General features: G+C 36.1%; 1 protein-coding gene across 6 annotated transcripts in view; it reads left to right on the top strand.

Moving 5' to 3' along the window:
• The window catches only part of LOC110018681 (BAG family molecular chaperone regulator 4), a 29346-nt gene extending 17266 nt beyond the window's left edge, over positions 1-12080 (top strand). Inside the window, exons 4-6 of one of the 6 annotated variants that reach the window (XM_020716076.1) lie at positions 3271-3397; positions 11441-11508; positions 11720-12080. In XM_020716076.1, the coding sequence (XP_020571735.1) occupies positions 3271-3397; positions 11441-11493 (180 nt within the window). In that variant the 3' untranslated portion in view covers positions 11494-11508; positions 11720-12080. Of the gene's footprint in view, positions 1-3270; positions 3632-3724; positions 3760-11440; positions 11509-11719 lie in introns of those variants that run through there. The other 5 variants (XM_020716077.1, XM_020716073.1, XM_020716074.1 and 2 more) reach the window with 5 other exon arrangements.
• The last annotated feature ends 615 nt before the right edge of the window (positions 12081-12695 follow it).

Below are 12695 nucleotides of genomic sequence, written 5' to 3' on the forward strand. Positions count from 1 at the left end.
TAAAACGAGGCGGGCACCACTTCTAAGGTTCTAAGATAGTCGCAGGAAGACCCCTAAGGCTAGATCCTAACTCCTACGAGAAATACTAGACCTCACAAAAATTGAGGTCAACATAGGATTGTAATTTTTTTGAAAGATCAGTCTGAATTTGAACCCTTCGACCACAACGACTTTTAGGACATTCCTCTTCGGATTGTGAACTGAGTGAACTTAAATTTACCTAATATGTCATCAGTTATTTCACCACATTTTTAGGTAATCAAGAAAAATTCTTGCAAGTATTATAATTTTAAAGGGAAATTTGTGGTGATAGAAGCACTCATCAACTTTCTTTGCATGAATCCAACATAACTAAATGTTATCTAGAAGTTTAAGAATGATCCCATTTTGATATCAATTTATTCTGTAATCAAAACTTATTTCATTGTCCATGACTGCCCTTAAAAATTTCAATGTTTATATATATAATAGATTTATGTTAATAAATCTTTGTTATTTTATATTTCTTATGGTAAAATTCTAATTTGTGTCGCCTCTAAAAAATAAAATTAGTTTGTGCCTCAATTAAAAAAAAAATCTCTTCATTGATTAGCCTTAGAAAGTTGAGGACCTGACCAAATCCAAGCCTGCAATATCCCAATGCACACTTTCCCAAGTGCATTTGGCCCAAGCCAGCCAATGCTTGGGTTGACAGCCCGTTTAATTTTCACTACTGCTAGAAGATACAGTAACTGGTACGCCACCTCTAGGAGGCCCAGGGCGGGCCATTGTCACTTCTTGCTTGGGACAATAGAATATTGCCTAACTTTTATTGAATCAATTTCCCGTACGCAACAGATTCTGTTTAAATTGCTTTCACTTGGTTTAATTTATTCAAATTGAGTTAAAAAACCCTTTTTTGAGTAACGCATGCCACTTTAGCATGTTTGTCGAGAACTTTGGTCTTTAAACAAAGTGATTTTGAGTTTAAGACTTTATAATCGCATGTTTTTTCTCTTAATAAGTGGAGTCTGCAAGTGATGTCTTTAAAGTAAAACTCCTTGTGGCCTTGCTGCTAACTGTACTGGGCTTTACTTTCATTTGCTTGTTCATTCTATTAAATTGAATTGTTAGAGATCAAGTACAACTCCAAAATTCATATATATATATATATATATATATATATATATATACATACTGTTTTTGAATTTTCGTTACCATTTCTTTTTGCCTTTTCTTCTCTCTTTTTTTTGCACGGTATTAACTTACTAATTAAGCCGCTTAATTTATGTTTTTTTAGCTTTTTCAAGGAGGACACAAGTTTTTGATAATTCTAGTTTGTTTAATTTATACTTCTCTAATGAATTGGCTATATGAGTTTTGATCATTCAAAGAAAAGGAAAAATAAAATTAAAAAACAGCAGCAGCGTTGGCAGAATGGTTTTCATTGCAATGTTTTGTTGTACTTACATCACACATTCACCAGCCTCTTATGATGACAACATTAAGGTGCAGATTGCGCATTTGTGCTCGATAATGTTTATTTTCCTGGCCAACCCTTCAATTCCTGCACACAATGCAAATTTTATGTTCCCATATGCTAAAAATGATACTCTCAGATTAAGGCTGTTTGGCAAAATTGCATTTTATCTGTGTTCTCAAAAAGTCTGGCTGCGGTGGCTGTTAGAAAGTTACGGTCTTATTTTTTGAATAATATATTTTTTTGTAATAATCACCATAGTTTTTTGAAGAACATCTTCTTCAGCAGCTTCACAGCTGCTCCTTCCTACAACTGCTACTGCCCTAAACAGAGCCTAAGGGTATGTTTTTTGCAGCTTTCTCACTGCATTTTTTTTAGATTGCCACCATAGCTGCTTTTGGCTACTGCTTTCTTACTATTATTTGCAAAGTTTTGTGGTGGAAAACTATTTTTTATTACTAGATTTGCTAAAGTGTGATAGTTGTAATAAAGTCGTTGTTTCACTCTTCAATATATATATATTAGAAATCCCAAAAAGGCTAATATATTAACCAGAAAGAAAGATACAAATACAATGTGTTGGAGGGCCCAAACATGACACCCTGCCCACACCAAAACCACAAAGGGTTCTAAAACTAGAAAATACAGAAAAGTACATTAGAGACATAAAGAAAAAGCCTAAAAATGTTGAAATACATAGTATCAGGTGGCTAGAGAGCAACTCAATTTGGTTTTGCCTCTTCCTCTGGTTCTAAGGAAGGAGCAAGCTAATAAGTTGGTAAGATGATTGCCATTGCCAATAGTAACCAATATATCATTCAATATGTTCCCGAGCTAATATGTTCCCGAGCTGGAGTCGGCCTCCATTCTTTTTCTTCCTCCTGGAATAGACTTGTCATTCCTCTTCCGAAGATTATCACATTTGATCTTGTTCTAAAGTGTGTTGGCGATGTGCATATTGTTGAATATTAGAAGCAACTACATGTTGTATTGGCTAATTTGTTATTGGATCAAAAGAGCCCTCTCATGCTTCTTGACATGTATGTGAGTCATCTTCAATAACAGTGTGTGGTATAAACACAACTGGATATGTAGTTGTAGTATGTTGTTCTTCTTCAGGACTACGGTGTTGGGAAGATGATCGGGTTACATTTCTCAACAGGAATAATAGGTGGTTATTTTTTAGCGATATTCGACCTGAGATGAAGATGCAAACGATAGCAAATAGTAGAGTTGTGACCAAACATACAATCAGAGCAATAAGGAGGGTGTGATTCGATTTCAACATTTTGCCAATACCAGTTGTGAGTGGTTTCAATCCACACCTCAACCTCAATATATATATATATATATGTATGTATATATGTATATATGTATGTATGTATGTATATATGTATGTATGTATGTATATATGTATGTATGTATGTATATATGTATGTATGTATGTATATATGTATGTATGTATGTATGTATGCATGCATAATATTTACAAGTTTATAAAAAAAATTATATTTTCCATAATTGCTTTACAACCACTTTTATAAAAGCCCACAGCACCCTCACATGGGCCCTAAAATGGCAGGTGATTGAGTTGTGTATGGAAAAAAAATTGGGGAGGTGTTATTTTTACTTAATTTTCATTACAATGCTTAAAAAAGTTGGGACCTCTATTTTTTATGGCGTGTGCTGTGTTGGCTATGTATAAATATCTTTATATCTTATTATTTTGTCTTACATTTCACGATAATAGTTTTTCGTGGACTGTAAAAATCGTGCTCTCATTACTGTGCATTACAAAAAATTGTCTTCAGGTTCACCGCATACAACAGTATGTAGAGATGCTTGATGCACTGAAGCTGGCGGCCAGAAATCCTGATTCCTTCAGCAACAGTAGCAATGGAACCTCAATTACCACAAAATGGCAGACATTTGATTCGGGTATGGGGAGCTTAACTCCACCTGTTGCAAAGCCATTTACCAAAATAACTGATGAATGGGAAAACTTTGACTAACAATTAATACTAAGCTGCCTTTACTTGTTAAGTTTCTGCTTATGCTTTTAATCCACATATTAGATTAAGCTTATATTTTTTGGATCCCAGAATCACTTGTGTATTTTGGTGCTCTTATCAAACTATTAATTATCCTCAACAGATTTTTTTCTTTTCATGACTGAATATCTCATTATATTATCAATAGCATGGTTCAGTTTTTTATTTTCTTTTTTAATTTTTTATTGAGCAATCTTATGTATTGTTGTATTAGTTAATAGCCTGCGGTTATGAGAGAGAATGCATTTTTAAATGAGTCAGCTTCGTTCCAGCCTTCAGTGAAGCAGCAAAAGAGCAGGTTGGTGGAAATTACTTTCCAATTTTATTTAAATCTTGGAGAGCAAAAATTGAGTAATAATAAAATGGATTGAAAATACACTAAGGTTTTTTATGTAGAATGGACCAATTAATGATTCTGTCACTTGCTGATAAAATTTTGGAAGAGTTTGACCACCTTGTGGACTTCGAAAATTTACACCCCGGTCCTTCTTGATGAGAGAGTTTTTGTTATATTCTAGGCTAAACGTTTAGAAAGCAGATTAGATTGCAGGTAAAATAATTTCGAAAGATTTTGTACTCATTTTGTGAGAAATTTAGACCAATAATTAGAGATTTTTCATAAGTGCAGGCCTCTATTGTTTTATTAGTCCTCCCGATAATAAGAAAGAACTTTCAATTAAAACTATTTGTTAGGACGTTAAATATATAATGTATAGTAGTAGCAATTATAATTTTGGATTATAGAAATTTATTAGTGTGAGCTGAGAGTGGATTAAGAGGAGATGATAACAAAATTGAATCAAGATTTCATTGGCCTATCGACTCAGATAGTCATGATCTGTGATCTACTAAAGTTAACGAGGTTAGTCGAATCAACTTTGACTGAATGATCAGTTAATAATCATGGGTTGCTTCGTACGAGATGGCCTTGGTATATCTGTTATGAATGTCTGTCTTAGGGGACTAATCCAAATCTACATTAGCTGATAAAGAGCTTGTGTTTTATCTAATGTATCTCATGATTTATAACATAAAGAGAAGGAAGGCATTGGGAAATATAAGAGTTACAACTATAACTTTGACATAGTGGAATTAGCGGACCAAATCACTAAGTTTGATGGCTCTAATCATAAATGTTATATTTGTCGAGCTTCAATCAAATAGCACAGATAGAATACATGGGTCATATCCTTATTGAAGTAGTTTTTTTTAAGGGTGACTGTAACAACATATTTAATATACCATTAGCTCTTAGTGAGTTTAGATTACTAAGACATTTTGTAGAGAGTAAATGGAGTTTGTGACACGAGGATTGTTGGGTGGTCGGCTGACTGATAGGCCTTCATGGGGTCTTGAATTGCTACACCTTCCCTCTCCCAATTTCTTATTTTACTCCCTTCCATAGAGGGAGCTTTTTCCTCTTCTATTCATTTCCTATTTCTATTCCTTTTTCTATTTTTATTCCTTGCCTTTTGCTCTTCTTTTCCTATTTTTATTCCTTGCATATTTCTCTTCCTATCCTATTTTTATTCCTTCCTCTTCTATCCCTTGCCTTTTTCTATTCTCTTCCTAATTTATTTCCTTCATATTTTAATTCATTCCTATTCTGACTACTGGTACCTATTATAAATATGTTGTTTGTTGTCCTAGGATTTAGTTTTGATCTTCCAAATTTCATACATGGCGCCATACAAAGCACTTTCTAGCCAAAAAGTGTAGATCTCCCTTGTATTGGTTTAAGGATGGTGAGAGACAAATATTTGGACCTTAACTAGTGGATCGGCCTACTGAGAAGGTTCATCATATCCGAGATCGACTGCGCACAGCCCAGGATCGTCAGAAAAAGTATTTCGACCTAAGGCACTGAAAGATTGAATTCAAAGTCAAAGATCGCATTTTTTTTAAGGTTTCACCCATGCGTGCAGTCACAAGATTTGGTCATACTGGAAAGCTCCAGGCTCGTTTCATCGTTTCTTTTGAGGTCATCGAGAAAGCCAGTAAATTTTCATATCGTTTGGCACTTCCTCCAAGATTGGCAGGAGTACGCATTGTTTTCCATGTCCCTCTACTTTGGCGTTGGTGCATTACGTCTCTCATATTATCCGATACGAGCCATTGGTGATTCGAGGAGACCTAAATTATGAAGAAGTACCATATCACATCTTGGAACGTGAAGTTCGACAGCTTTGCCGCCGATCAATTCCTTTCATCAGAGTGCTTTGGAAGAACCCGTCAGAACTTGAATTAACTTGGGAGATTGAAGAAGACATGTTCGCGAAGTACCCGTAGATGTTCAAGGACTAAGGTATGAATTTGGGAACCAAAATTTTTTAAAGAGTGTGGTATGTAAGAACCAAAATTTCTTCTTACCTCTTTGTCTGCTTTCCTTCCTTGCTCATTGCTTTACCGACTTTCTAAATTGCAGCTCTTTTCCTTTTTTGTTTTCGCACTCGCACTTGACGCTTTCGTTTTCTTCGCTCGTTTACCGTCTCCCGCAACCATTTAGAGAGGGGTCGAGCGTGGGCTAGGGCACCGAACAACCTTGCCTCTCCTTTACTTGCATCCACCGATCTCCCTCCCCTTCTCTTCTTTCTCTTTGTTTGCCCAAAACCATTATAGGACCTTAGCCTTATTATTAGCAAACTATTTGTCATTGACTAGATTCAATGTGATCGACTACCATCTGGATATGACATCATCATATAAAGAAAATTCATCTGGTAATACCAGTAGAACTCCTTGTGTGCTACTAGCTGATGGAAGGTTCCACATATTCTGTTGATAGGTTCTCTTGAAGTCAGAGGCCTTGGCTCTGTAGTTGTTATAGGAGGATGAAAATGATGGCTCATATTGTTTTCCCGACGTGGCTGGTGGGTACATGACTGGACCCATTACTGGTTCATTTGACGGGAGGTAAGGGGAGGATGATATGGAAGCATGGGCCTTATCAGCCATCCTTCTAAGCCTGGGATATTCGAGGTCAGCAAGTTGACTCTCGATATAAGGGTAGGCTATCTCTGGTTTTGGTGAATTTTGTGGAGTTTCTGGGTTAGTGGGAGGAGAATTTTGGATAGGTGGAGTTCTGGTAATTGGCTCTGGTTTGGGTGGAGGATAATCAAGCATTTCACAGTACTTCTCTTGCTCGAACATTGCAAGAGATGGAGTAGGATAATCTCCGAGAGGAATAGGGTGTTTATAACTAGGCTCAAGTGTAATGTTACCATCATAGTTTTCATTTCCATCATCAACAGGGCTAAAGTCATTATCATCAGGTTCTTCATTTGAGCTGATGTAATTTTTAATCATTTCGGCTAAGCCTTCATCACTAACATCTAAGTCTTCATCACCAACATCCTCATATTTTTGATTGTCTTCATTCCCACCAACTTTCGTCAATGACTCAGTGTCATTGTTATATTTATTAAAATACAAGAATAATGAGAACGGATCGTCCTCATCATCCTCATTATCAGAAGCAGAATCATAAAAAATTGGCCCATCAGAGTAGGCCATGAATGTTGTTTCTTTCGTATCAAGATCTTCCGAAGGAACTGGTGGAGCGATATGTGAGTTATCAAAAAATGATAGACGTATAGTTTCATCTGTCATTTGTCGCATCGAGAGGGATCTCAGGATCTGGATTCCTTGATTCTCCGTAGGCTTCAAATGCCAGTCAAAACCTTTAAGTTGGTCAATCGTATGCTTTGTACCAGGTAAAGCCAGTACTCCATTAGATGCTAAATGATCAGCTATTCCAGCTACGTTATGCCGGAAACCTGCATAACTTGTATTTGTAAGCCTTGCTACCAAGGCTCATGTGACTAGGAGATTAGATTCTCATGCTTGCCAGTGTTGATACCCATGTGTGAGTACCACAAGTTCCACGTGGTTGTAAAAGTCATGAATATACATCATGATATTTGGTGCAATATACACAAGTTGGGTTCCATGGGAGAGGTCAACCTCTATGGTTCCAATGATTGATACATCAGATCTCCATTGCGTATCTCGTAGGACAACAAGTGCAGTTGTGCCTGCATCCCTACTATGTAAAGCATGTAATCTGACCATAATCAGGCCGAGATGGATATGCTGAATACCCTCCTAAACAAGCCTTTGGTAAGATTGTTGTCGAAGAAACACCCTTTCTTCAGACTAGTGTTGGTAAACTCTATGTTGGGATGCTGCAAGACCATCTTGATACAGGGTCTCTGCAGGAACTTGGTTGGCACGTTTATGCTGTGAGATTTGTAATTGTTGATCAGGATTTATACGGCTCTCAAGTGTTCTCAGATAAGAACGCCTTCTTAGTAATCTCCTCTGTATTTCATAAGCAATACGGGATCGCATACGATAATCTCGTATTTGATCATCTAGATTAGATATATGGTTAGGGGAAGAGGATTTGTTGTTTAAGACTGGTGGGAGTGTAACAGTTCAAGTTGAGGATGAGGAAGCCATATTACTGATTCTTTTTGGATTTTTCAGAAATGAAAATAGATTTGGGATCTTTGTAAACGAAAAGTTTACCTTTTGGTTTAGAAATCCTAGAAGTTCTAGGGACTTCAGAAAAGAAAAGCCCTCAATCTGTTTTCGCAAGGATTCGACAAATGAATCAACTGATTGGTTACTACAAGCGTTCTGTAAGATTTTGATATGATCTACAAGACTGAGAAGTCTATCAAATACTTTAAGGACAAGTTGAATCAAAGTGTTGTTTTGTTTAATTAAAGCACTAAGAGCAAAACTAATGTTTTGTTGTGCTTCAGCCAGGTTAACAAAACCTAAAGCAGGTGGTTCAAGAGAATTGGTTGCAGCCAGTGCAGCTTTATAGTCAGAAGATGCAGAAGATTGAACCCAATCGTTCATAAAAGGAGAGATAATAACGCAATGAAAAATACCTCAGGTATATCCTTTCAAAGTCTTATGATTCGGCTTATAAAATCAAAACTCTTTTCAAGTTCCTAATTAGTTTTATCTCATGAAATTCGCCTGCCCTCAGTAGTATGACTCTTATTCATGAATTTATGATTTCTTATAGCAGATATCTAGATCAAGTTGTTAAAAATAGGATAAAAAATGAAACATAATCAGGTTCCTGAATGCTACCCTATTAATTTTTTTTCACCCCTACAATTCCACAGTGCTCATTCCACAGAGTCTCGTCGTGGCACTCACGGTTACTAACTGAATTAATAGGACACAATGTCCTGATTAATATGCATTTGTAGATCTTAAATCAATAACTAACAGTATTCAGCCTCAAAAATTATAAACCCAGAAATAAGCATGCATAAACTGAAAAGGACGTTAAAGAGTATTCATACCTCCTCAACTCAGGATGTCAAAATTACATGAACAAAACTAAGAACGAACCTACTCAAATTATGTTGATTATATAAATAGAAACATAAAAACTTCTACTTAGTTCACCTGAGATACGAAGAAAAGGTTTAGCCCAACATGGCTCTGATACCAGATTAGAATAGATCTAGGATCGCCGTCTTGGGGTCACTTAGAACTTTTGACGGAAATAATATAAAAAAATATATATTGCTTATAAGATTGCTTACAGAGTAGACACTAATACAAATTGAGAGTAGACACCAAAGGTTGTGTACCGATGTCTGCTACTCAAACGCAGACTGACTTATATAGAAGAAAGAGCTGACATAAAACCAGAAACCAGCTCTGCAAAACCGACTTGTCCACTGATTGACAAAAGCAGGGGCGGAAAGTAAATATTTGGTGGAAGAAAAGATTCTCCATCAGACAAACATGTGGTGGAAAGGACCTCCACCGGACACACGATAAGTGGGTGGTCCCTACAAAACATACATTTGAAAATAATAGTACAGTCTTTGAGTAATGGGATGGGCCCACTACTTCCACTAAACAACATTATGGAGTCATTTTTCCGTCAGCAGCATGAGTGTGTGGATGAGTGTGTTGAGCTCGGATTCATTGCGGTAGACATATGGTCCGAGGTCTTTGTACGAGTTGTCTTTTGTGGTATTGCATTTGCAATATAGAGATTTTGTTTCGTATATTGTGTGTAGGATGTTGAGTTCCTCGATAACCCTTTTGACTTGTTCTTGCTCAATGGTACTTGATGCTCTTTGTAACCTTGTTCTAGCATCAAGATTAATGGGGTGGTCAAAGCATGACTACAGTAATTCCCAGTGTATGTAGCTAGTGTCGTTGACTTGTCTTGAATTGCAAGGGCGACCATTTTTGAACCTCTGCCATCGTTCCTCGAATGCAGCTTTGTCTGTTTTGATTCTCCATTGGAAATCAGCACTTGATGCAATCTCTGAATATACTTCCTTCCCTTTATTGCGTCTTCAAGGATCCATTCTTCGGCTGAAAATATATAGTTAATTCTAAGATCACCTGCAACAGGAACAAAAGTTAGCCTTGATAATGAGTCGGCAATAATATTGTTCCTTTCATCAATATGTTCGAAGTGGACGGTGATTCTTAAGTCGTTGATGAAATCAGTAAATGATAGCCATCGCACCCTTGATGGCTTATTTTGGGCTGATTTATGATAGAAGGAGATGATGACTTGACAGTCAGTTCTCAAAGTAATATCTGATTTGTTCAAATAATGAATCTTTAAAGAATTCATAGTTTTCATACATGCAAAAATTTCTGCATCTATGGTAGATTTGATAATTGAGAAATTACCATTGGCGTAGACACAAATTCTTTCTGACGACTTTGAATCTTTTTTTGAGTTCTTCCATTTACAGACATCACCCCATCCTTCCATACAACCATCAGTTTCTAAGATAATATATGCATGAGATGGTGGGATTTCGAGATCCGGAAGTTTTTTAACAAAATCTTTAATTTTTCCAACTAATGTTCAATCGTGTTCTTTCATCCTTTGCCTCAATGGGGCGACATCTTTTGATATAATGGGCCAAGCAAAATGCCCAAATTGGGTATATGTATCAATCGTTGGAACCATGGAGGTTGACCTCTCTCATGGAACCCAACTTGTGTATATTGCACCAAATATCATGATGTATATTCATGACTTTTACAACCACGTGGAACTTGTGGTACTCACACATGGGTATCAACACTGGCAAGCATGAGAATCTAATCTCCTAGTCACATGAGCCTTGGTAGCAAGGCTTACAAATACAAGTTATGCAGGTTTCCAGTATAACGTAGCCGGAATAGCTGATTATTTAGCATCTAATGGAGTACTGTCTTTACCTGGTACCCAGAAACTCCATAAAATTCACCAAAACCAGAGATAGCCTACCCTAATATCGAGAGTCAACTTGTTGACCTCGAATATCCCAGGCTTAGAAGGATTGCTGATAAGGCTGATAAAGCATATGCTTCCATATCATCCTCCCCTTACCTCCCGCCAAATGAATCAGTAATGCGTCCAGTCATGTATCTACCAGCCACGTTGGGAAAACAATACGAGTCATCATTTTCATCCTCCTATAACTACTACAGAGCCAAGGCCTCTGACTTCAAGAGAACTTATCAACAGAATATGTGGAACCTTCCATCAGCTAGTAGCACACAAGGAGTTATGTTGGTATTATCAGATGATTTTTCTTTATATGATGATGTCATATCTAGGTGGGAGTCGATTACACTGAATCTAGTCAATGAAAAACAATTGTATGCATGTATTTATGTATGTATGAATGAATGGATGGATGTATGTGTGTATGCATGGATGTATGTATGTATGGATGTATGGATGTATGGATGTATGTATGTTTGGATGTATGTATGGATGTATGTATGGATGTATGTATGTATGTATGTATGTATGTCTGTATGCATGTATGTATGTGCACTAGTGGTCGTCCTCATTGGTTATATCATTTATACTTTAATAAATACCCGTTAGTTATTGTGTTTGTTAAACTAACTCTTTGATATTTTTACATAGCAGGTTTTATTCAGCCACTAGTAGGATCATCTTCACCAGAGAAGACTCTTTAGTTCGTCCCAATTTTGGTATTTATTTTAACTATTGCATTTTTCTTTATTGTGTGGGTAATTGTTTCATGTTATCATTTTTGTTTTGATTCAGCTAGTTTACCATTTTCAGTCCATTTGTATCATTGAATTTTTCAGTATTAATAAATTTTATTTTTCTCGTTTAATTTGTATGCAAGTCTTTCTTTGAGAATACAAACAGATTCATTTCATTTCATCATATACCCAGCATTGTTGGGGTGTACCGCCTTCTGGACCCGGGGTCTGACAAAGTATATTAGGAAAGCGGAGGGATTTGGTTGTTAACTCTTTTTCCAAGTCACCATCGTCGTCGTCACAGACCATCGCCATCAGGCCAATGCTGCCGACAACGCCGACATCAAATTTCTTGCACACCTCTATCGGTCTTTCTTCACAACAGTTAAATCACCTCCACTTCCCTAAAGTATTCTGCTACTCTATCAGAAGTTATGTCGATAACTCTCACTTATGTAACATTTCTTCTACCTATTCAATGATTAGGAATGTCTTGTAACATACATCAACATAGTTAAGGGCACGTTTGGGACAGCTTATAAGTGCGGTGGCATTTTTGAAAACACTACGATACCGTTTGAATCACGCGTTGTTTGCTTATCCGAAAACGTAATTGCATTTTTAAACTAAGCGCAGGCTGCAGGTCAAACCCTGCGCATTTAAGAATAAACAGTTTATTCTGAAACACACAATCTATCCCAAACGCACTCTAAATTATTTCAACCAAACCACGTAGTATAATTTTTAACCTTTTGAGTTTTCCATGTAAAAATTTCTATTCAGCCCTTTTTTTTTTTATTTATACTGAATCTTCGTATAATTATAAAACATTAATATCACCTTACTATCCTAAGTTTACTAACACTCAACAATCATAATGACTCGCATTGAACTTTAAAAAAATTTTGAAAATAATTTTCTTCAAAAAATCCTTCCAATTTATTTCTACACAACTCATACACTTTCAGATAATCTCACATATAAACTTGTTTACAAACACATCACTCAAATTTTTAATATCACATCAAAATAATATTATTACGATTTTTTAAAAATAAAATATACATTTTTATACAAATTTAAAAGTGCAATTTAAAAAAAATATGAAAGTTTTTTAAGTGTTAGACATGTAAATAAATAAGAACAGTGTGCTACGTATGTAAATATCA

The sequence above is a fragment of the Phalaenopsis equestris genome, unplaced genomic scaffold (genome assembly GCF_001263595.1).
Source record: "Phalaenopsis equestris unplaced genomic scaffold, ASM126359v1 Scaffold000030, whole genome shotgun sequence".
Classification (NCBI taxonomy): domain Eukaryota; kingdom Viridiplantae; phylum Streptophyta; class Magnoliopsida; order Asparagales; family Orchidaceae; genus Phalaenopsis; species Phalaenopsis equestris.